The sequence below is a fragment of the Protobothrops mucrosquamatus genome, unplaced genomic scaffold, assembly GCF_001527695.2.
Source record: "Protobothrops mucrosquamatus isolate PMUCROS unplaced genomic scaffold, P.Mucros_1.0 scaffold2549, whole genome shotgun sequence".
In the NCBI taxonomy this organism is placed as follows: Eukaryota; Metazoa; Chordata; class Lepidosauria; order Squamata; family Viperidae; genus Protobothrops; species Protobothrops mucrosquamatus.
In genome coordinates this window covers 31,994-56,372 of record NW_015388609.1, presented here as the reverse complement: position 1 = coordinate 56,372, position 24,379 = coordinate 31,994, and the positions used below count along the sequence as shown (strand labels likewise).

The 24,379-nt window shown below is 37.4% G+C and overlaps 2 protein-coding genes across 2 annotated transcripts in view; one reads left to right on the top strand and one right to left on the bottom strand.

Moving 5' to 3' along the window:
• The first annotated feature begins 529 nt into the window (after positions 1 to 529).
• On the top strand, positions 530 to 2,585 carry MRAP2 (melanocortin 2 receptor accessory protein 2). Its single transcript, XM_015825216.2, has 3 exons — positions 530 to 674; positions 784 to 883; positions 2,231 to 2,585. Exons 1-3 carry the CDS (start codon positions 545 to 547, stop codon positions 2,583 to 2,585), a joined length of 585 nt encoding a protein of 194 aa, XP_015680702.1. The 5' UTR covers positions 530 to 544.
• A 4,037-nt stretch (positions 2,586 to 6,622) lies between these two features.
• CEP162 (centrosomal protein 162) overlaps positions 6,623 to 24,379 on the bottom strand; it is a 42,777-nt gene continuing 25,020 nt past the window's right edge. The window contains exons 16-28 of the mRNA XM_015825215.1: positions 23,603 to 23,827; positions 22,978 to 23,115; positions 21,610 to 21,722; positions 20,863 to 20,968; positions 20,026 to 20,152; positions 18,733 to 18,896; positions 17,103 to 17,207; positions 15,726 to 15,956; positions 13,447 to 14,099; positions 12,165 to 12,306; positions 10,414 to 10,512; positions 8,289 to 8,423; positions 6,623 to 6,964 (exon numbers count right to left, since the gene is read on the bottom strand). Of these exons, the coding sequence (XP_015680701.1) occupies positions 6,755 to 6,964; positions 8,289 to 8,423; positions 10,414 to 10,512; positions 12,165 to 12,306; positions 13,447 to 14,099; positions 15,726 to 15,956; positions 17,103 to 17,207; positions 18,733 to 18,896; positions 20,026 to 20,152; positions 20,863 to 20,968; positions 21,610 to 21,722; positions 22,978 to 23,115; positions 23,603 to 23,827 (2,448 nt within the window). The 3' untranslated portion in view covers positions 6,623 to 6,754. The remainder of the gene's footprint in view (positions 6,965 to 8,288; positions 8,424 to 10,413; positions 10,513 to 12,164; positions 12,307 to 13,446; positions 14,100 to 15,725; positions 15,957 to 17,102; positions 17,208 to 18,732; positions 18,897 to 20,025; positions 20,153 to 20,862; positions 20,969 to 21,609; positions 21,723 to 22,977; positions 23,116 to 23,602; positions 23,828 to 24,379) is intronic.

Sequence of the window (24,379 nt, the reverse complement as noted above, 5' to 3'; positions counted from 1 at the left end):
TGCTGAGCATTATAATTGCTTATCAAATTTCAGAAGCTCAACTTTGCAACTAGAATATTCGATGATCTTCTAGTAGAAAAAAACCCCCAATTATCTAACTTTGCATAGTCCATCATTCAGCTGTTAAGTAAAAAAAACAGCAAAAGAGAAAAGGAGAGAACTTCTGTCGGGTTATCAAGATTCATTTGTGAATAGTCTCTTTTCTGATTTGGTCTAGTTTGAAGGGCTGATGTAAATTCTTCACAACTCAGAATGAAAATGGCATTTAATTTTATATGTTGAGCACTGATCTGCATCTCACTTCGGACATAAAATTGGCCTTGGGAATCACCTATTCTGTGGCTAAGACATTGCCAATTTTAGCTATGTTAGCAATAAACTGGAAAGAGGTAGCTAAACCCTAATCTTTGCAATAAGATAGAATGGCTATCAGTCATTGCGAGTAGTAGATAGAAATATGAGATACCATAGGATAAAGCAGGTTGACCCTGAGATTGCGTTATTCTGCAAAAGCTTATCTCATTTATGTATTGACAGGCTGGAGATGACGGAACCTCACTATATTTCCAACAAAACGTCCCAACATGCCTTATTATCTCATTCTGATTATACGTGGGAATATGAATATTATGAATATGGCCCAGTCTCCTTTAAAGACCTCAAAGCTCACAAATGTAAGTCTTAGCTGGATGTTTGCTATGTCCAAATCCTCTTTTGCTCCTTCTCAATTATAGTTTTTAAGATGTACATTTTGAAATCAGTTTTTTCCCCTCTCCATTATAGATTCCATTGTGATTGGATTTTGGGTTGGCCTTGCTGTGTTTGTCATTTTTATGTTCTTCGTGCTGACCTTGCTGACCAAGACAGGAGTACCACATCAAGAGTAAGTCCTCCTGCGGGCACTGAAAAGTCATCATCTCTTTTAGCTTACCTTTTTTGAGCAAGTGACTCACTCAGAGATTTATATTTCTGTGGACCACATAGCCAATTTGTGTTGCTATTTAAGAAGAGTTCCCCCAAATATACTGCTCGTGTCAGAAACGCTACGTGTTCACAATTAAATCTAAATATTTCATAACAAATGTATGTACTTTGTTCTACATGAGAATGTAAGAGTTGCCCTCGGTTATTAGGATTTATTGAAACACATTACTGATGTTGGCATAGCTGAGCAAGAAAGACACTTTTCACTCAGAACGCTAAGAATTGCAAATTGATAATATTTGAGAAATATCGATATTTGAGAAATAGTATCGATAATATTTGAGAAATAGTATCGATTTTCAGTGCCCAGGTAGTCCTTACTTACCAATTGTAATTGGGATTGGGAACTGTGTAACTAAGCAGCGCAATTGTAAGGCATATCATGTGACCATGCCACCCTACAATGGTAGTTCCAGCAATCTCAGTTGCCATCATTAGGCAAATACTGAACAGTTGCAATGTTCCACAGACTTGATCGCCATCTATGATTTCTTGCTGGCTTTCCCACTGATTTTTGTCAGAAGCCAGAAGGAAATGGTGATCATGCAGGGGCCCTGCAACAGCCACAACTACAAGGACCCATTATAAGTACTTCTCATTCAGCATCATCAGAACTTTGAATGGTCACTGAATGAGTATATGTCAAGTGAGAACTACTGTTAAAGTAGGACATTTTTAAGTTCATCCTCAACCATGGAAGTTCACTGACATTTTGGACCAATCCCTCCATCTTAGCATACCCCCTATCTCACAGGATTGTTAGCGGAAAAATGAAGGGAATGTGTTAGAGGGTGCGCGAGATAACCCAGAAGTAAACACAGTAAACAGTGGTCTATATTAAATGGTGGTTTATCTTACACTATCTACAATATCATACACTAGGAACAATATACATACACGTGCTAATACAGCAGGATCCAACAAACCACAGTTACAGCAGGAAATGGAAGAGAAAGAACACATCAGCGGAGCCTTCCCTTTATACAAAGGCTCTTAAAGAGACACAGACCCTGCTGACTCATTCCCATCTTAAATCTTACATTACATAAGCTGGTTAGCTGCTAAATCAATACCTTGATAGAATGTGATATGGCCACCATGAGTTCCTGGAAGAATGGCAGTGAATAATTCCAATTAATTAACAAACATTAATAAATCTGTTTTGGCATATCCTATTTCACACCATGCACATAAATGGCACTATACTAAATTTCTTATCCATTGTTCCTCACTCCTTGTTTCATAGGCGTATAAGCTCTTCTGAGAAAAGACTCTGCACAAACAACTTTGTAGCTGACTTGGATTCTGAGCAAATTTTTTCTCAGCAACTGTTTCTCCATTGCTACATCAATGAACTGGAGGACATGGATAGAACCAAGCAGTGTCATAAGGTGCCAGTTAAGGACACTAGCATCCACTTTCAAGAAGTAATTGAGAGTGGTGGACAACTGGAAGAGGAGGTGAACTGTCATATAAAATTCAACATTCCTAACTTTGTGAATTATGATTCTCTGGGTGAAGATGACTTGTTAATTTCTGAGCCATCTATCATTTTGGAGAACAAACCAGTGAGTCAAGTCTCTTGCCAGATTCTTGACTAAAGAAACTTGAGCAAAATGTTTAAGCTTGCAAGCTAGTAGCATCACTCTCTTTGGATGTCTATGAAAAGAGAATATTTTTTTTCTTGCATTCCCATCTCATCCTACTTTTATGGGTTTTAGGACTTTGGCTATTGAAACATGCTTTAGTGCATGACGTGGGTTTGGTTTGGAATGCATTTCCCGTGGGTTCTTAAGGTTCCGTGTTTTTACATTTACACATTTTTTTCTTTAGAAAAACCAGTTTGAAGTTGCAATGAGATTCTGTTAAGCTCTACACAAACAAAAGTGTTCTATCAACTTGTCTGGAGTCTTTAAATTCCACAGTTCTCTTAGAACATATGAATTTAAACATCAGAGTAGAAAAATCTAATGTTGAAGAAATTGGGTGCAGTCATATTTGGAAATAAATCACCACGCCATTACCGATTTAAGGCCTGTGTTAAGTGCTTGCATTCACTCTTCTGCACTGATGCAGGTAATGTTGCAGCAAGCTAGCATTTATAAAGTACTGTGATGTGATGGGATCAAATGTTTTTATGAAATCCTAGTTTTCAATGTCTTAGAGTCATATCCTACTTTATAGGAATAGATGGATGTCTGTTACTGTGCTTAGCAGCCATCATACTGTACCAGATATTCCCAACAAAAGAAACTACGAGCAATAAAACAAAGATTGTACTTATTCCAGACTACAGCTTTTGACTTTTTATTAAAAAAGAATTAAGAAACCCTCTAGACGCATAATTACAACTTATAGCAGAGGTGTCAAACTGAGAACTGTTCTCAGACATTACATGGGTTTCTTCAACATCATTGATAAGTAGGACTATGAAAAATGGACTCTTTCTTTAACCCTACTGGCAGGCTGGTGAATTGTTGACTTTTTAACCATTTGCTGGTAGATAAGTGAAATCATGATTATTTCCTTGCCTGTTTGCTTGTTCATCCCATCAGAGTGGAGCTGGAGTGCCAGGCTTGAAGTGACCTGGCATTCAATTGCCTAAATCATCTGCAGCAAAATCCTTGAGGAACTTCTGTTACTAACTGCTCCTTCCAGAGCTCCATTGGTGAAAATAAGTGGTAGAGATGTACAATGAACTAAAAGCAAGGAAATGGAGGGACAGAAGGCAGGGAGTGATTGGTGGTGGTGGGAATAGGAGGGCAGGATCCTCTGTGGGTATTTAATATCAGGTGTGAAAAACCAGATCCATACATGAAGATTCAAATTAATGGATTTATTGTTATAAGTTTATGCACTTCTCAACTAAAGTCAGCGCTCTTGTGGCTATGTAATGATTTTTAACTGATGCCTCTTTTAACTCTTCCCCCCCCACAGTACAATCTTTTGTGGAACAAGTATAGCAAGGAACAAGCAAACCTTTTCCTAACCACAAAAAGCAAAAAGAACAAAATTGAAATTCTTTGCCAATTTTTCATGTTTTTATTGTAAGCTGCCAAAATGGATAGCATATTAAATTAACAAACAAATAAGAGGGATAATTCTCCCTCAATCCCCTCCCTTCTCTCAACATCACAAATGGATACTGGACTTCCAGTTTAGAATTCTGTTATGTTTTTGGCTTGTTGACATTCTATTAGTAGGTCTTGCTAACCAAATGCTGATGGGAAGTATCTCTTTGGGTGGAACTAAAAACTGAGTGGAATCCCTTCTGGCTTAAATGACAATAATGGTAAAATAAGGGTGGCTCTCCTCACCTCATTGGTACTTTAAGGGGGGGGGATGAATGACTTATTGTGAGCAAGAAGCTCCTGCAAGGAGCAGGAAATTGGACTAGATGACCTTGAATGTTCCTCCCAAATGTATGATTCTGTAACGCTGGGTATTGTTTACTTATGCAGATAGAAACCATCTGTCTTTAAAGACCCACCCATGAAAAGTGACTGGTTCTTGCTTTCTGAGTGATGGAGGTAAAAAAGCAGGGATCCCAAGATTGGAGCCAAGGAAACCACGGGCAGACAGAACACCTGGCTGGCATTTTAGCCAAAATTTAGCATCCACGCAGTGGTTAGGCTGGCTTCATATCCAGCTGGTATCAACCTAGTAGACAAGAAACAAAATGCTACAATGTGGAATTGCCCTAAGGCTACAAGCTAGTGGGAGTCAATGACACTGCCTTGGAAATGTGGCATTTACGTTGACTAAATAACATGCCAAGAACTCTGATCAATAATGAAATATATCACATTTAATCATTACAAAAAAAGAATGTAGCTAGACCAGAAAGATGATGGTCACACTTGGCTCTCAACATCAAACAGGTCTGAATGCCAGTTTTTTTTGGGAGATTGTAATTCAACACACCTTAGAAGGATAGATTACTTCACATTTGCTCTTTGATATGTATGTAAGTCATTTTGATCCCTAGTGACAGCATAGATTTTCTCCAAGACAATCTATTCCTAACCAGTTCTTTCAGGTCCCTTAATGACATACTCATCACCACTGTAACTGAGTCCACTGAGAAAATTTTTTTCAGCCATTGGAAGTGCTTGTTGAACTGAACCCCTTGTCACTGAGGCAGTTTCTAAATCCTGAAAAGCCTACTTACTTCCCACCTAACATTAAGGTTGTGTTGGCTGTTGCTTCTATGCAACAACTGGATGAGTTTCATTTATCAACACCATCTGGCCATACTTCAGTCCTAATATCATTCCTTTCCCATTTAATGGGAATGCTGCTTGCTCTTAGCATTACCTGGAATCTTTCCATGAATCTCTTCCCTTCCTTTATGTTACTCCATCTTTCTTGCCAATGGACCAAGGGGTGGGGAAGAGCAGAATTCTTCTTTTCCAAAGACAGTGGCCATGTCCTCCCTGAAGGCTTCTGCCTCTCTCTTTCCTTCTCCTCTACCATTGGAGGCAACAGGAGAGGGTTGCTTTTCTCTAGGAGGGACATCCCAGATTGCAGGATGGGGCAAGGATGGGGTTCCCTCTAAAACAGGGGTGTTGTGACGTGTTGTGACATATCACGACTTTTTCTCCATTGCCGGTGCAGTTTTGGCACGACGCATCCGCGGCAGTTTGACACCTCTGTTCTAAAGGAACCTGAAGAAATTCTGGCTCAGTCCTGCTTTCTCACTTGAAGAAAAACCACCTGATTGACAATGTGGTCATTAAAGTAAGGGGAGAGCTATGAAACATCAGAATGTGGAGGTAGCATAATCAAAGCGGGAAAGAACTGTAAAAGGAAAATTTGTCTCTCAGGAGAGCAGGTATAAAGAAAGTGGATATTTTGTTATTGAAAAACATAGCCAACACAACAGTTTTCAAATATTTTCTAAAAGCCAAATAAGATTCAAGAATATTTTATGAATTATTCTTATGCTAACTATTCTTTGCCCAAAATGCAAAAAACAGTATCGTTATACGACCTTTTGATATTAGCAGTCTTAAAACTGCTTACCCCTAATTCAGTAGACTTTGACTGCAGTAATTGTTTCTGCCTTGAATGAACTGCATTAAGTTACATAATTTTACATAGTGGGCCTTTGACCATAAAGGTCTAGGTTATGCAATTAAAAAGGGAAGATATTATTCTATTCTTCCTCCACATCCATTCAGAATACCACCATTAAGTGCTCTAATTTGGAAGTAGATTAGGCCACAATCAGCTAACCCAGCTGTGATATCAGGCATTTAATGATACTACACACGGCAAGAATCCAATTAGAGATTACAAAACTGAGTAGGGTTTTTTTTTCACTAAATATTTTCAGAAATGAAAATTATGCCTCAGAGATTTTACTGCAATTATTGGAAATCATTTTTTTTGCTGACTAAAATAAAAAAGCAAGACATGTGAAAGCAACCATTATCTTCTGTCCCTATGGTGACCAGTGCCTCATCATCTCAGTTGCTGAACAATCTGTCTCTGTCATCAAGCTTCCCAGAACTCTGGTAAGGTTAAAAAATTGGTAATGTTTACAAAAATCTAATCACATCTACTAAAATATTTACTAAATATATATTTATTTTAAAATATGACATTTTTAAAGGATTAAAAAAAATCAGATTTAAATCCTAGATTCAACTCCATTTTTACAGCAGAAATCTGGACCGAGTCAAAAACACTAACCAGTGTACCTTTACGGAATTTCAGCATATTTCTATTTTTATTAGAGCTCTCAGTCTCTGATTAACTCAGATGTTTAAATCTTCCAATAATTTTCTGGCACATTTGAGCTACCTGGTGTTATAACAACACCTTGTTTCTGCAATTGCCGTAGAACGTCTAACATTGAATCTAGTTCAACGCGAAATTTTTCCAGTTCTTGATTCTTCAACAGAGCAAGTTTCCTCCATTTCTCTGTTTCCTGAAGATGTTCGACTTCTGCATTATATCTTGTTTGTTGTATTACCTGTAGAGTATGAGAAGAGTTATTTCAAAACACATGCTCATCAATATCTCCAACTCTGTTTTATTCTTAAGAGCATTTACAGCAATTATGGCAAAGTTTAATTTAAAAAAAATTCTTGCACTAAGGGAGATGCCTCAGATACACTCACCGTATCAGGCCATGGGGTTTGAGGTAAACTCAAAATGTTATTCGGATGTTTCTCTGAAAGAAACCTATGACCTGTAATAAATTCAGTTCATGCGTACTGAAGGATATTGCCCACGAGTATCTTTGTCTAATGAAAAAGATGGGGTGGCCCACTGATTCCAGAAGAATAGCAACTTGGTTATATGTGAAATGGCCCTGAAAAGTAATTCTGAGAATTAATTCTTCGTGCAAAAAATTCTATGAAACAGTCTTTGAATTGCTTTTAGCCCTTACTTCTAGACTGTTCATTATGAAGAGAACTTACAAAATTGGGTAAGGGAAGACGTGTATTAACAAATTTATAACAGTTGCCACAAATGATTTGTTTTCTTTAGTCAGAAGCTAGAACTGAGAAAAGACTGTGGTTCTGTTGGCAGAGCCAGCGCTAGCAAGGAGTGGCAAGGGAGGCTTTCTTTCCTGACTCCTGACTTCTCATCTGGAAAGGCCTTAATCCCCTTCTCGTGTCTAAGGAGGTAGGGGAGGATTAATAAAACACCTTTTTGAAGCCATAGTCCACCCTATTGCAAGGGCAGATGCTGACTCACAGGAGCTTGGCAACAATTCAATCCTTTACTCCTTTTTCAGAATCCAGTGCTGCAGGCTATCTATAACTGAATATTTTAACCTTTACATTAAATCAAAGAATCAGAAGGGTCTTGCAGCATTCTCCATCCAAGCTGCGTTTTTAAATAACCTCTTCTTACTGTCTGGAAGTAGATTACACAGACACTGAAGAAGACTGTAATTAAACCAGTCTCTTTTTGCTGCCATGGGACTACTAAGTGCGACACTGATAACCTTCCATTTTCCCTTGGTTTTTCTCCCAAGGCTGCCCTGGGAGCTTTCCTAACTCTTCCCAAGCAAACTTAGGAGCTACTTGGGAGATGAAGAATGGAAGTGTGAAGAACGTCTTTCCACTACATTGATAGAAGGAATTCTATCAGTAAGAGCAGTTTATTGCATATCACCGTAAACCCATAATACTTTTAATGATTTTTCAATATACAAATTAATTATATCTGCATGCTTTCACAACAGGTTAGAATCCTGAAGCCAGAAAATATTTGCTGTGATTCTGAAAGGCTTATAAAATTCAAAATATTTACATTTTAAGATTAATAATTTCTTGTTTTCTTACCTGCTGAAGTTCTTGCTCTCTCTGTTCATAACTGGTTTCCAATTGTCTTATTTTCCGTTCCAGACACGAAAAGCGTTTCAGCTCAGGACTCTGATTCTCTCTAGCTACTTTGAGCTCTTCCAACAACTTTCCCATCTGGAAGGGCAATTTATGTAATGATCCAGCATTTGATTAAGAAGTATCCAATTATTTCGCTTATACAAACTTGCCTCAACTATATAAAAGCATGATTCTACTTCTGGGAGAGTAAAGGACGGAACATTTATATTTATCTTTTGTGCTCTTCTATGTATCAGCATACACTTACTATACTTCAGGGGTGTCAAACTCGCAATGTCATGTGACATGTCACAATGTATCACGACTATTTTTCCATTGCTGGCAATGGGGTGGGCACGGTTTCGCCATGATGCATCTGGCCCGCGGGCCGGCACTGCTATACTTACTCAAAATACATACATGTATCCTCATTTAATAATGGTAACTGGGACCATGACTGTGCCATTTTAAAATGGCAATTGCAGCAGTCCCAGTTGCCACTGTTAGGCAAATCTCACATGATTGTAGCATCCTGCAGTCACACGATTGCCATTTGTGACTTGCTGGTTTCCCCACTGACTTTGCTTATTGTAAACTGGCAGTGAAAGCCACAAATGGTGAATGCACAACTGGGGCATGGTTTTTAGTATCGCCTGTTCACCGCCCTGAGTCCCATAAGGGAGATAGGGCGGTATATAAATTTAATAAATAAATAAATAAATAAATAAATAAATAAATAAATAAATGTTGTAATTGACAGCCGACTGCCAGTGCCTAAATTGTGTTCATAAGACCATGGGAAAGCTGTGATGGACACAACTATGTAAGCCCCTCTCATTCAGTGCCATCGTGACTGCGAACAGCGGTCATACATTGAGGACTACCTGTATTTGCATATAATAATATAAATAATATATAAATAATAACACATATTATTTCTGTTTTATTTGATTCCCATAGTGCTTGCACTGCTTTTTCTTTAAAGAACTTAAAAGTATATTGTTATTTTCACACACGTAAGGGAATGAACATACCCAAGAACCCTTCCTCCTCCTATTTTTCCCCACAACAACAACCCTTTGAAGTGAGTTGGGCTGAGAGAGAGGTCTCTCTCAAGGTCATCCATCTGTCATGGCTAAGGCAGAACTTGAACGTACTGATGTCTTAATTACTGGACTAAACTTACTAATACTTTATAATTATTAAATATTTTCTACAGTTTTAAGAAATATCTGCACATTTACAGGTAAGTATTGCAGTTCTAGAAATGCATATTTAAAAATAAGTCTCACTGCTTTCAGTAGGGCTTACTGACATGCAGGGTATTGTAATTTAAGTCTGATGGTACAATATTCTAGACAACATGGGGCAGGCTGAACGTTTGAGAACTTCTCATACACAACGCCCCCCTCCCAGAGTAGTACCACAGAAATTGTATCCTTTTCAAGAAATTCTCTTTGAAATAGCTATTTTTAAAATGAAAAATTATTCCATTATATCTACCTATCTCATCTATCTACTCTATCATCCATCCATCTGTTCAATTCTCAAGGTTTACTCGGCCTTCCATCCTTCCGAGGTTGGTAAAATGAGGACCCTGATTGTTGGGGGCAATAGGCTGACTCTGTAAACCACTTAGAGAGGGCTGTAAAGCGGTATATAAGTCTTAGTGCTATTGTTGTCTGTCCGTCCGTCCGTCCGTCCGTCCGTCCGTCCGTCCATCCATCCATCCATCTATCTATCTATCTATCATCTTTACCTACCTACTTACCTATGTACCAACTTTCATCTGATGCCATTAGCGTTCAGTGAAAATGACGAATAAACCACTCTCACTCCAGTTTGAATTATAACAAACTGGTGAACTAGTTAATCAAATAGGTTTAAAGTATTCTGGCACAAATGCTGAAGCCAGCATACAAGGCAAGAACAGGTGGATAAAAGTCAGAGTATAGATATCACAATCATGATAAAATGCTATCAAGACCTATTGCGTAAAATGCACCAATTTACGAGGGCAGTTCGGAAATAAACCGAATTTACAAACTGCTGTAATAATCTTAAAATACTTTAGATTTCAATTTACCTCCTTCTGAAGAATGGCTTCCCTCCTTTGTGAAACTGCAAGGGCTCCCTCCTCCTTTTGCAGTCCATGAACTTGCTGCTGAAGGTACTTAATAAGGCTCTATGGGAAGACATAAATATTCTTGATGGTTAGACTATTCTAAAATATGACATACTTCTTTAAAGATATGATGGTGTGTGGCCCATCCACTTCAGTAATCAGAATCTGCATTGATTAGGACTAGACAAGAGAGAATTGTGTTGCCTTAGCTGTTCTACTTAAAAGCAGATAACATGCAAATAATTGTTTCAATTTCATTCTTTAAATATTATTTTTATCGAAGAAAGTTTTAATAAGATTAAAACACTATAAATATTAGAAAACAAAGAAAATATACTGAATAAGAAAGAAAACAGAAAAAGAAATAGAAAAGGAAAAGGAAAAAAAGATTATAAAGAAATGGCTTCTAATCTTTTGGATACTACTTGTACATGCATTTATATTTTACTCCTCTCTAAGGCTATATCATCATTTCCTTCTTTCCATAAATTATCCTTTCTAATCCTCAAACCCTAGAACAGTGTTTCTCAACCTTGACAATTTTAAGGCATGTGGACTTCAACTCCCAGAATTCCACAGCCAGCAATGCTGGCTGTGGAATTCTGGGAGTTGAAGTCCACATGCCTTAAAATTGTCAAGGTTGAGAAACACTGCCCTAGAAAAATTCATAACAGAGTTTTTGAAATGGGATGATGACATGGAGGCAGAAATTAATAAAGTATATAGAATCAATACACAAACCCATAAATCATAGGTTCACTTTTCTCTTTTTCAGCAAAAGGTTCACAAGGAGTTTCAGTCACTGAAAAATGTAGTTATTGATATTTCTGTAATCAAATTAATTTTGCCATCTCTGCTAGTTCTGTTATCCTCATAAACCGTTCTCCCATTATGGGTGTTTCAGAATCTTTCATGTTTGTGCATATAATAGTCTTGCAACAGTAATCATATATAAAAACAATCTTCCATGGCTCTTTCTAATTGTTTATTAAATCCAGAATGAAAGGTTCTGGCTTCAGTTGAAGACTGCCCTATAAAATTATCATTATATGTATTTGAACCCAGAAATTTCTGGCTTTCTTACATGTTCTCCAGGCATGATAAAATGACCAGCTTGTCAGTCAAAAAGAAGTACTCTTTTTTTTTTGCTCAGTATTCTAACTGGAATTTCTTTTAAGTACAATCACATCCACATTATTAATCTTCAGTCCATTAGTGAAATGTTGCTATAAAACTCGATCTCTGCTGTTCTTTCTGACAAAGTGCAGAAGAATATCCTTCGTATATGTCTTAGTTTTACAAATTGTGTAAACACATAATTTACATAAACATGGCATCCAGAGTAATATTGTCAGAACTGCCATCTTACGCCTGCACTTTGCATTCACTAGCTGCCAGTCTACTATGAACTAAGGGCGAGGGAGAAGGATGTTCAAGGTCCCATGGCTGGGAAAGTAAACCTTTCACCCCGAATGGCGTTGAGAGTCGTTCTTACTTAAAGGACCAAGCTGGGGCAGGATTGACAAATATATAGTACAATGGTTTCTATGACAGCTCATGGAATGAAAAAAAACTACTTGCTATAATGGCAAATATGTCTGCAAGATACAATATACCATGGCCTTTCTGTGTAGGCCTGTGTCTATTTGTAGGGGTATGTTGTGGTGTGTGTGTGTGTGTGTCTACCTCTCTCTCTCTCTGGCCAATTTTACCTCTTGAGATGAAATCTTGCTGTTCAGTTCTGCTGCTTTGGAAATAGAATATTCCCTTGCTTGCTGACAAAGAATTCTCTCCAGCTCTTTCTGGTGTGATACTTTCAGAGTAGCAATATGACCTTGTAACTCTTCTTTTGCCCTGTAAGCACAGAAAAAAAGTAACACTCTTTGCTGTGTTGGTAGTAACCTACATATATCCAATTCTTTCCAAATAATACGAATATCCTATCTGGCTTGTATGTACTATATTTTTCAAATGTTTCTGCAGCTGTAAATCAACCATAATTGTTCTTCCCATTGTTCTTTTTTTACACCACTCTTAAACATGAGGGATAGGGCAGAGTTCCCCAATCTTCCTGGCTTTCCGGTGGGGACGAGGGAAAGGGGATGGTCCCATGCATGTAGCCGGCAAGTGCCTGCATGTGCAGCTCCATTTGCGCATGCATGCGCTTGCCTGCTGCTCACACACGTGGAGATGTGTGCATGCATGCATACTTCCGTGGCCCAGTACCAAATGGCTCAATAGTGGGCCGCAGCCCGGGGGTTGGGGACTCCTGGGGACAGAAAGGAGAAAAAAATATGTCTGCTTTAGGACCAATCTTAAGAACTCAATATTTAAATCTTTAATTCTAATAAAGCAAGTACAAGCATTATTATTACTGACAATGGAAAGAGGATCAAGACAGAGCCAAAAAGGAAATGAACTGTGGCATTTCTATCAATTGTAATTGAAATAAACGAGCTTATTTTACAAAATGAAATAGTTTGTGCACTAAACAAATATTATTCATTGTATGGAAAAGCAATATATGTATGATTTCTATTCTAACAATAGATCTATTTCAAAGATTCTATGTAATACTGGCTGATCAAAAAGGGCTTGTTTAATTTTTTTTTAAAATAACACTTTTTTAAAAATCTGTAAATTTGTTCTAGTGGTCCAATTAACTGCAAGGATCATGTGTCAAACTCCATAATTTATTTAAGGGTAGAATGCAAATAATACTATACAACTGTAATTTAGATTGTATTTGTAACTCACATCACTGCATAAAAAGTAATGGGAAAAATTCAACAAATGCCAGTGGAAGCTTGACTTAAACTGCAAGGAAAAACTTTAATTTAATCTGGCCCTGCTGAGGAGAGCTGTTTCTAATGAACAGGCTTCCAGGAATGCACTCGTGAGAAGGGCAAGACTTCAAATCAGCAATCGCTACTACTCTACAGGAATAAATGGCCCTGGGCATGTGTTAACAACTCTAGACCATCAAAAGATTACCTTCTCATAAGTTCTTCAGCATTTGCCAGAGCTGATTGAGATGTTATCCTTTCCTCATTTAGCTCCAGTTTCAATTTTTCCAATTCTTCTTTCAGGTGGGCATTTTCTTGTTGGACTTCTGAAATGTGAGCGTCAGCAAAGACATCGGGCTGGTATATCTTATCTTTGAGATTATCAGGAAAAAACACTAAATTCCTGGGGACCTTTTTCTCAGGACTCCCAGAGTCTTTTTCCAGCATTCCTTTTTTATCAAGCTTTCTTCCAGAATTTGAACTGGACAGCATTCTCCTCCTCTCTTTTTGAAGCCGTTCAACAGTTTTGGTGAGATCTTTTATCTCCCTGTTTTTGGCAATCATTTCCTGATTGAGCCGAACCAACTGGGCTTTTGCACGAGCTTGTTCCACCTGATGTTCTAGTGACTGCAGATCTGCATCGTCATCTCGTGGATTCTTCTGACTTTCTAGCTGGGCTACAAGGCTTCGGAGGGAATTGATTTCAGCCTGGAGATTCTGAACAGTCTCTTGGTGGGCTTCATTGACCTTACACAGTTCCTGATCAAAGCTGGATGACTTGTCTTGAAGCTTCTGAGGCTCATTCAGCAGTTTATATGCCAACAGTTGTTCAAGTTCCTCAATTCTTTTCTCATATTGAAGCTGTAAAGACAGATTGCAGGAAGTAAAGATTCACCTATATTTGGTTTTATTCGCTCTGAATCTCAAAGGAGAGTGAGGGCGCAATAGTTAATGGTTCCTTAATGCTTTCCCAGGGAACACATGATTGTTTCCTAAGCAGTCACCAGGATAGATCCAGATTGAAATATCCAACTATGGCACTTTGCATACCAACCTGAGAAGTGTATTATCTGCCAGCTTTCCTAGACTAGAGGGAAGCCATCAAGCCATGTTCCCATAAGAGTACCGATGGTATGAACAGTGAAGTATGGTAGACCACATTATTTTTCTCAACCGCTTTGACAACACTCATTTTAAAAAAGACTCTGACACCAATAACCAAGAGTGAAAATATTTTTTAAAAAATGCAGCTTGTTGTGCAACATAAACAACCCAAGTACAAACACTTGCACAATTATGGCTTCCTTTCTATGAAAGTTAAAGTCAACTTGTGATGCTAAAGTGACAAAGTAGGCTCACGTACACGCATGCTTTTAGCTTACATAAATGTAAATCGAGACACAAATATTGGATTTTGTAAAATTGCACCAGGGAACTTAAGGAAAATTTGATAATGTTGATCAACGTGATGGACAAGAAATTTTGTAGGGACTTTGGAAAGCAATAACCTAGGTCAGGGGTAGGCAACCGTGGCTCTTTTATGACTCGTGGACTTCAACTCCCAGAATTCCTGAGCCAGCATAGCTGGCTCAGGAATTCTAGGAGTTGAAGTCCACGAGTCATAAAAGAGCCAAGGTTGCCTACCCCTGACATAGGTGTCAACAAGTAGTCTCCCAGCATTATCTTCTGGATATGGCCTGATAAGGAGAACTGGAACCACTGGAAAACAAGGCCCAATCCTGCCAGACAATTCAGAAGCATACTATGATTTATTTATTTATTGTAATGCTGTCCATCTTTAATTGACTCTGGCTCACAGCATAAAACAACGAAGTAAAATAAAAAAAATACTTAGCAATAAACAACATTGTGAATCCTATCAGCAACAACGTATCACCCATGCAACAAGGGGTTCCAACCACCGACGTCGAAAGCCTGGGACGAAGAGCCAGATTTAAAAGGCCCTCCAGAATGCCATCAGAGTATTAAAACTTCCTGAAGTATCCAGGAAAACAACCACAGCCAAGCCCTCCAAGCCAGTTTCCAGCATGACTCATGGTTACCAAAGTAATCAAACAATTTTAGTATCGTATCTTACTAGAAAGACCAATTGGAATGGGCCTAGATAATTAGTACTCAGAGTTCTTAATCATCTTTCTCAGAATATGTTTCAGACTGGTCTATAATTGCCAAGATCTTTTGAATCAAAGCAGTTTTTTACTGAAGTCCTGGCTCATCTTCACCAGTGTTTTTATTGAATAGTAAAGAAGAACAATAATCAGCCTGTTCTGTACAGGTAAAACTGAGGCACGTAATACTTTCCTTATTATTTCTACTGGTACAAAGTAGATTGAAACCTGCAACGGCCTCATCTATACCGAAGCCTTTCACTTGCAGTCTAATTGGCATCTTAACAGCTTCAACCTTTTCAGCTGTCAGCTAGTAGATTTTAAAAGAAGTATTTAAAACTGCAGTGAAGTATTTCACCTTTATTTTTTGAAACTGTTGTTCCATGGCACGGAGACTTTTTTTGGCTTCGTCATCTTTACCCTCCAGTTCGGTTTCTAACTTCTTAACTCTTTTTTCAAGAAATTCCACTGTATTACTTTTTGGTGTAGCATCGCCGTCTCCCTCAGAAGCTGCTGTAGCAGCAGCATATATCAAAGCTGGCAAAGAATTAGGATATCTTCTCTTCAGAATCCCTTCCATTTCCTTAACCTTTCAAAAGATACGTTAAATTAAATGAAAATAAAAAAACATTTAGGAAGTCAAAAGGTTTAGAGCAAAGGTATTTTAGTTTTACATTTTCAGTGACAAGAGAAAAATGTCTGATAATATTTACACTGAAATTTTAAACATACCTAAGGATACTTGTTTCATAGTTGAACAGTACAAATATGCAAACGATACTGTTAATAAGCTAAAGGGAGAATCCTAGGAGTATACTGAACATAACTAGTGGGATTTATAATTGACAATTCAAATTATAATTTATAATTAACAGTTCAATTATAATTAATATTGGACACCTGCTGTGAAAATGATTTCACTAAATGAGAAGAGAGAAAAGAAGAACTCAGTAGCAAAGAAATCCTTTGTGTGCTAAAAATATCAGAATCAGCCTTTAACATTTCCATCTAAATTTGGGGCAGACAGACATGCATGCACACCGATCGTTTCCCAAAACCTATATATTTCAGGGGTCTAGGGAAAGAGCAATGAAAAGACATAGATATATCATTTTTTTATAGATTCTCTATCTCAGAAAGGGACTGAAATACCTCTCAATTACTGTAAATCAGTGGTTCTCAACCTTTTTAATGCCACGACCGCCAACCGGTCGTAAGTCGAGGACTAAACCAGTCGTAAGTCGAGGACTAAACCGGTCGTAAGTCGAGGACTACCCAACCGGTTGTAAGTCGAGGACTTTCCCTGCCCGGGAGCGCCGCGCATGCGTGGTTCCGCCCCCTGCGCCGGCCGAGGCGTAGCTGGCAAGCGGCAGAGACGGAGCAGGCCGACCACCAGCTGGCCCAGCCCAAGGGAGGTAAGGCACCTGCCGGAAAAGGGGAAAAAAAAATGGCGGACAGCCTTGCTTGGCGACCCCCGTGAAATGGTCAATCGACCCCAAATGGGGTCGCAACCCATAGGTTGAGAACCGCTGCAAATGAACTAAGCATCCTTCCTTGGACATTATTTTAGTACGAAGATTATTTGGCCTTAATTCCCTATCCCCACTCTGTAAATCTATTTAACAATTATTCCCCAGAAAAGAGCTTCAAAGCAAACACAGTTAAATCACCATACTAATTATTAATGAAAGTAGATACTAATATAATACAGGAAAAACGACTGTATATTACATACCTGCCGCTCAAGGTCTTGAATCCGTTTAGCATCTGCTGCCCTATTTTTTAGTCGTGTCCTTTGCTGGGCAGAGTGATGCCCAGCTTCACTTCTAAGTTTTTCAACCTGTGCAATAAAAAATAAAAGTATGCCAAAGAATGGCCTAAAGTTACAATCCATTTATCATTACCGTAACACAAAGTATTTTCATTTTTTTTCAATGGAAGACTTTCCTTCATGAAAACAGGCCTGGAACCCGGACATTGACTTTCTCAGTAACAGTTGTCCCTCTGGAACAGCTTGCTTCCCCCTGATGTTAGGTGTGCCTTGCTCTGATAATGTATCAGGAGATACTAAGTCATTCTCTCTATGATAGCATTCACATTATTGAATAATTTCTCTTGAATAGATCTTTATTGTTTTTTTGTTTAAAAAAACTCATAGTATTGGATCTTTACAGCAATATTTTTAAAGTCTATTAGTCAACGTACAAATTGCTTTTCATTCTGTCAATCCCATATCAGCATGGGGGAGAGATTGATTTGTCTGATATTGAACCATATCATGTTCCACCAACATTTTTCGGAGACTCTAGGTTGGATTTTAAGTACAATATCACTCTAAAATAATTTCAATTTATTTTCTTGTGCAACTAATTTGGCTTCTAGAATTCTATTTTTTTTATGTATTTGGATTACCAATGGTTCTAATGCTAGATCTATTAGCTAATAATGCTAATAAAAATAAAGGAGAGAATAGCCTTGTCTTGTCTCTCTCTTGTTTTATGCATACAAAAATATTTAATGGAAGGAAGGAAGGAAGGAAGGAAGGAAGGAAGGAAGGAAGGAAGGAAGGAAGGAAGGAAGGAAGGAAGGAAGGAAGGAAGGAAGGGAGAAGTTGATATGAATAATGAACCTGAAATTCTATCTTCCTTTTTATTGGGCTTATTAAACATGACAGAGAAACCATCACAAAAATGACAGTTTATTTAACAGTCGATCTCACTTTCTGTGTGAATGAATGTCTGACATTCTCAAAATTTCAGCATATTTTGGGCATATTGATTGTGCAACAGCTATATTCCTGGCCAGCTAACAAGTAAAAGAGAGCATTCTAGATGGAGTCAATTTGCACTCCAGGCCTCTAATTGAACGTTTTTTGGGCTACTTCTCAACAGACAAATCTAAAACACTAAAATACAGAGCAGTTTTATGTCAGGGTACAAACCACAGTATCTCTTGAACTTAAGACCTTGGGATGTCAAGCAGAAATCCAGACTGATTCCATCACCTAGTTCTAGTTAATAGAGAAAATGCAACCAAAGTAGCCACCTCTGTTGATAAGTTAACAGGCTGGAACAGTTCCATTAAAACTCCCTGACTGCTTATCTAGGGCCAATTTTCCTCCCTTCCTTGTTTTGGCAATAAGTGGCCAGATTATATACTTATAAGGAGAAGCAAGATGTGACCATTACTGCTGTCCACCAAGAAGTCAGGCAGGCAATAGGTATTTCCCCCTGAATACATGAACCTCAGGCTGTATGACACTCTGTCTGAGGGGGCAGTTAGGAGATCTGGCCTCTGTCTTTTTCAACAAAATACCTTGGCTTTGCATGGGTGTACTTCTAGTTGATGTTTGATACTATAATCACCTCTACTTTCAGCTTACTGATTTCTTCTTTTGCTCCTCTCAGGCGAGCTGCATCTTTATCCAAGAGCTCCTGATTTTCTGCATACCACTGGAGTCTTTTTTGTAAGCGATTAATTTCACCTTTGTAGGACTCTTCCATAATTTTCATTTCATATGATTTCTCACCTAGGAGATAAAAGTGATTCGTGCTGAATCCTTTTAGAAGCATCGTTGTTATTTTTCTTTGCTTTGGTTTTAAACTGTGAGCTAATTTTTGTATATAAAAACTTGGGTTTGTTTGTATCCCGCCTTTATTATGTTTACAAATAGCTCAAAGCGGCAAACATATCCAACACAATCCAACACACCTTCCTCCCCCTATTTTCCCTACAACAACAACTCTGTGAGGTGGGTTGGGCTGAGAGAGACAGTGATTGGCCCAAAATCACCCTGCTGGCTTTCATGGCTAAGACGGGACTTCCGGATGCAAGAGTGATATTCTTTGGGTTTCTTTTTTCCATCATGAAAAAAAAGCAAAAGAGATGTTTTGCAATGCATGGGACCTTCAAAGGACACCTTCTCCTCCCATCCTTAAAGCAGCTGCATTACTTGCAAAGCTGTTTCTGAGGTGCCGTGTAAGCCTTACTAAAGAAGTGGCTGCTTTAATGTTTTGTACACAACCAGCATTGTGCACAGTAATAGAATAACAGAATCACAGAGTTGGAAAGGACCTTGGAGGTCTTCCAGTCCAACCCCCTGCTCAGGCAGGAAACCTTGTGCCATTTCAGACAAATAGTTATCCAATCTCTTCTTAAAAACCTCCAATATGGGAGCACCCACAATTTCTGGAGGCAAGTTGTTCCACTGATTAATTGTTCTAATTATCAGGAAAATTCTCCTTAGTTCTGGGTTGCTTCTCTGCTTGATTAGTTTCCATCCATTGCTTCTTTTTCTGCCTTCAGCTGCTCTGGAGAATAGATTGAGCCCCTCTTCTTTGTGGCAGCCCCTGAGATATTGGAACACTGTGATCACCTCACCCCCTAGTGCTTTAAATGGAGCATTCTGGCTAGCAAAATGCCTCACATCAAAATGCCGAAGTCACTGCATCCTCTTGAAGACTTAGTGTGATTGTTCTCTACATATGCATATACATATATGCAAGGAAGACACTTAGGCTGGAACTGCACTATTTTTCAAAGATTCCTTGCACAAACACATTGAATATTAAACAGATGCAATATTTTCCATTTTGAAGAACACAACAAAACAGCAATCTTATTCACTGGGAAATAGTCTTCTTAAAACAGAATGTTACCTGAGGCAGAAACAATCTGGGCTCTTGCCAAATCTCGTTCTTTCCTCATTTGAGCCAAATCAACTTCAAGGGCTTGTTTATCTTGCTTTAGATGCTTTCTCTCTTCAATCAAATTGGCCTCTGTAGCCTTTGTTCCCCACCCCACCCCAGGACAGGGATAGCAAAGAAAAGAGAAAGACAAAATATGTTATTAACCACTGAACGGAGCCTTCCACATGGTTGAGAATAATGGCAGATCTATTCAGAGATCTATGCCAGCAACATACTCGATCTATGCCAGCAACATACTCAATATTCTCTTTATCAAGAAATCAGTCTGTCCAAATGCCCAGGTGGAATTGTCACTTAATCATTTACAGCTGTCATTCCCACAAAATCAAGATAATGTAGTTCATGCAGTTTAGTTTTATGGTAGGAAACTAAAAAAAAAATATCTGCAATTTCAGTTCATGATTATGGCTATACTTCGTAAGAGTTATATGGAAAATAAAGTGAATCTCCTCAGCAATAAAATCTGTCAAAAATTGCCCAATTGTTAGGGGCATCAGCTTACATAGTTGGGTAAAGAAGGCTCCTGAAATTTGGGGGATTGTTGGAAAGATAATACACAAAGAAAAGGACGATAATCTAGTCACAAAGGAACAGGAAAGTACTAATAGAAACTTTTCTGAGTTGATCTGTTAAATCAGAGTAATATATCTTATCAGTCCAATCTAATGTTTGTTTTGAAAGAATACTAAAATAGATATGTTATAAAAATAGTAACATCTACATATTGATATGAATTTGCTGGTAATATTTTGAATATTAAAGCACAGAAATTGCAAAAGGGCCTACCTTGGCTGCTCGAAGTTCTGAAATCAAGTCTGTGAAATTCTGATTCTCAGATGGTTTATCATTCTGCACTCCATGTAATAAAGCATTATTTTTTTCTAGCTTCTCCCTATTTTAAATTAAAAGATTACCACTTTTATACAGTCCTATATTTTGGATATATCTGCAAATGAATCTAATTTTTATATGTATACACATACTCCATTGCTGACTTCTTAGTTTATTGCAAACGACAAGAATATCTCAGAATAATTTAGATGGTACTCTTTCAAAGCAGAATAGAGTTGTTGTTTTTTTAATTTCTATACTGGGATTTCTTGAATAACTTCCTTGTTGAAGCTATTCAATATTAGGTGGCTTATTTACAAACTGAGTAAGAAATCTGTCCTGACCCAAACTACTTCTCTAAAATGGCTTTTTTTCGGCAAAACCTCTGTCAATATAATCCTACCCATTTTGTACAGTTTAGAAATGAGACAATATTTGAAAGGCAACTCTCACCTAACTATCACCCAATATTAGAATGTCTGATTAAACCACTGATTTTGGTGGGAATAGCCACAACTGATTTGCTAGCTAAAAATCAATTAGATACAGCACAATTATAATCATGTTTATTTGGAAGTAAGTCCTACTTACGTTCAAAGGGAATTACATATCCAGATAAATGACATGTTCCTCTATTTACTACAGAAATAATAATTTATGCAAACTTATTATAGATTTTGCCATACACTTAAATAAACTCACTGTAAAGCTGCTAATTGAGTCATCAAACGTTGATTCTCTTTAAACATAATTTCCTCATTTTTCTTGTTATTTAGCTGAAGTTCCTTAACTTGCTTATATAATCTTTCATTCTCCTGAATTAAAAAAGAACAATTATTTAGTTACTATGGGTTCATGTGAAAAGATGTGCACCAGTATCTGTAGTTTCTAATTTCCAGACCAATAGTAGTTTGTTATATAAAATCAAAGTATTGTTGAGAGATTTCATCCAACATTCTCCCTGGCTCAGAAAATTTATATCACAATAAACAGATTAGGTTGCTGCCCGGTGTTCAGCTTCCTGAATCAATAACCAAACCCCAGGAACCTTATCTCTGAATAAATGTGCTAATAAAAAACTGTCTTTAAAACAATTCAGATCTAACAATTTCTTGTTACTTTATGGGTCAAGAGTAAACGTTTCAGGATTTGAAAGGGAACCTATTAAATGAATAATGTTATATGGATAGCAGCACAGAAGCTATGGACTTCCGCATATAATTAAATCAGCCAGATTAATGTGCTACATTGCATTGAAAGTTTGGTGTGTGTACCATTTATAGTTTTAAAGTGGCTGTATGTTAAATTATATTAAATAAGATGATAAAATTTGGCAGGAGGAGGGGGCTAAATTATTCCTGAAGTCTCATTTCAAATGTTGCTTCAATAAAAAAAATATGTGCTGATTGAGAAACAACAGGAAGCTTAATCTATGCTTAACAAGAGGTTTATAAACAGAGTGGGATTATCAGAACCAGTCACAATCAAAAATTGGCAGCAGGATATACTTATTTATTTCCCGATACAAATTATGCAAGTAGAAACATACTAAGAATTTTCAAACTTAAAAAATTGAAATTTAGAACATTTAGATTTGACTTTGTTTGTACTCATACAAACAAAATGTAGACAGCTGCATGCAAAGTTATTTACTTCTTAAGAACCAAATTCATGTACCACCAGTGATTAATTTGAAGCATCAAAAATTAGAGACATTAGAGAGCCAGCGGGATATTAAGATACTGAACTAGAATTGAGGTGGCAGGGTTCAAATCTACTTTAACACTAAAATGCTAGATGCCTTGCCAAATTGATGATATTATTTCAGAATGTCTAATTTGCATGGAAAAAAGGTGATTATAAATCTAACAAATGCAAAGAAATAAATACAAGTTAGGCTTCAAACTGAATTTTCTAAAAATAAGTTACTTACTTCAGATTTCTTCAGCTTCTTTTCTGCCAAGATAATTACTAGTTGCACTGACTGATAAGCTCCAATGGGAAGTGCTGTCTAACACTTCTGGTAGGCAGGACAAAAAGCCCACAGTCACAATATTAAATGATCTTTACCTGGTGGTATCCTTGGAGAAGAATCTCTTGATTCTGGATTTCCTTTTGGATTTCTTTCAACATTTCTTCATCGTTAGGATTTTTCTCCCGAATAGTTGACCACATTGTTCCTTTTTTTAGGTCTTTTATATTATTTAGCTATGAAGAAAATGCCTAAGCATTATTGCATCTTATAATAATGCTGAGAAAAAATAATTTTACGTGTAAGCTGAATACGTATATAATGGAGAAACAGAATGTAGGTATCATTATTCAAGTAAATAGTATTCATTTATTGAAATGTTAGTAACCTGAATAATCACATCTATATTCTGCTTTTCCTCCAAGTAACATGTATGGGATATGGGTTTATCGGATTTTATAAAGCTGCCCAGTATTTCTGTGATTATTAGGAACTGAGTAGTAGTTTTTTCTTGTTTAGTAATATACATTTCAATGCATAAAACTGGATAAGAGTAGAAAGACAATCTTGCATGACAATTGACTGAGTTGCATCTCCAAAAACAATGAGTAAAGGGAGGTAGTTTCGTGGACATTTTAATCAAATGTAAGATAAATGTTGTTTTAATGGAATATACTAAAAAGTATGCTATTTATTAAGCAGCAAAAGAATGTAAGATGGCACCTGTGTTTGAAGAACATAATTTTCTTGGCTTAACTGGGAAAGCTCTTTATCTTGCTGCACTTTCCTTTCCAGAATCTTTGCCTCCATTTCCTTCTCTGTTTGCAGAGAGGTGGCTTTCAGACGCTCAATCAAAGTATTGGCTGCAGTCAATTCTTCCTCTGCTTCCTGCACTCTTTTTAGTAAATAAAGCTCTCTTTCATTATGAAATGAGGAAATTGGGGCTGCCTGATGATACATAGGAAATAAATACAATATGGAATGCCGAATCAAATTCAAGTGCTAATTTTCTTTTTCCATATAAAAATTAAATGCTTAATGTTTTCCAAGCCTATGCCAGTGTGCAAAATATTTCAACACTGTAGAGAGGAATTAAAACACTGCTGTTCATTAGGAAAATGAATCATTTTAGCACCGAAGCAAATTAATTCAAGTACATAAAATATACACAAATAAGTGCTATGCTTGAGGAAGCAGTTGAAAGCATCCAAGCTTATTATAATTAAAATGAATAAGCACCAAGATGGAAAAACACAAACTGGTCTAAGCTCCCTGAAGCAAAGATGGGGAAATCTGTATTCCTCCAGCTATTTGTACAACCCCTCCCCCACAGAATTTTCAACAATAATCGTAATGGTTGAGGCTGCTGGGAATTGAAATTCAACATTTCCCAAAGCTGTCTTACAAAAACAAGGATATAAATGAGATAAACAATTTTACTATAGATTGGATTTAACATATCTCTTCCCCAGACAAGCCTCTTATGTTGGAATCCCAATC

Bases quoted from the DNA above. Each gene is read 5' to 3' on its own strand.
- MRAP2 (XM_015825216.2), top strand. From the start codon at position 545: ATGACGGAACCTCACTATATTTCCAACAAAACGTCCCAACATGCCTTA. The intron at 675-783 runs GTAAGTCTTAGC...TCTCCATTATAG, and splicing joins AGACCTCAAAGCTCACAAAT to ATTCCATTGTGATTGGATTT. The intron at 884-2,230 runs GTAAGTCCTCCT...CTTGTTTCATAG, and splicing joins ACAGGAGTACCACATCAAGA to GCGTATAAGCTCTTCTGAGA.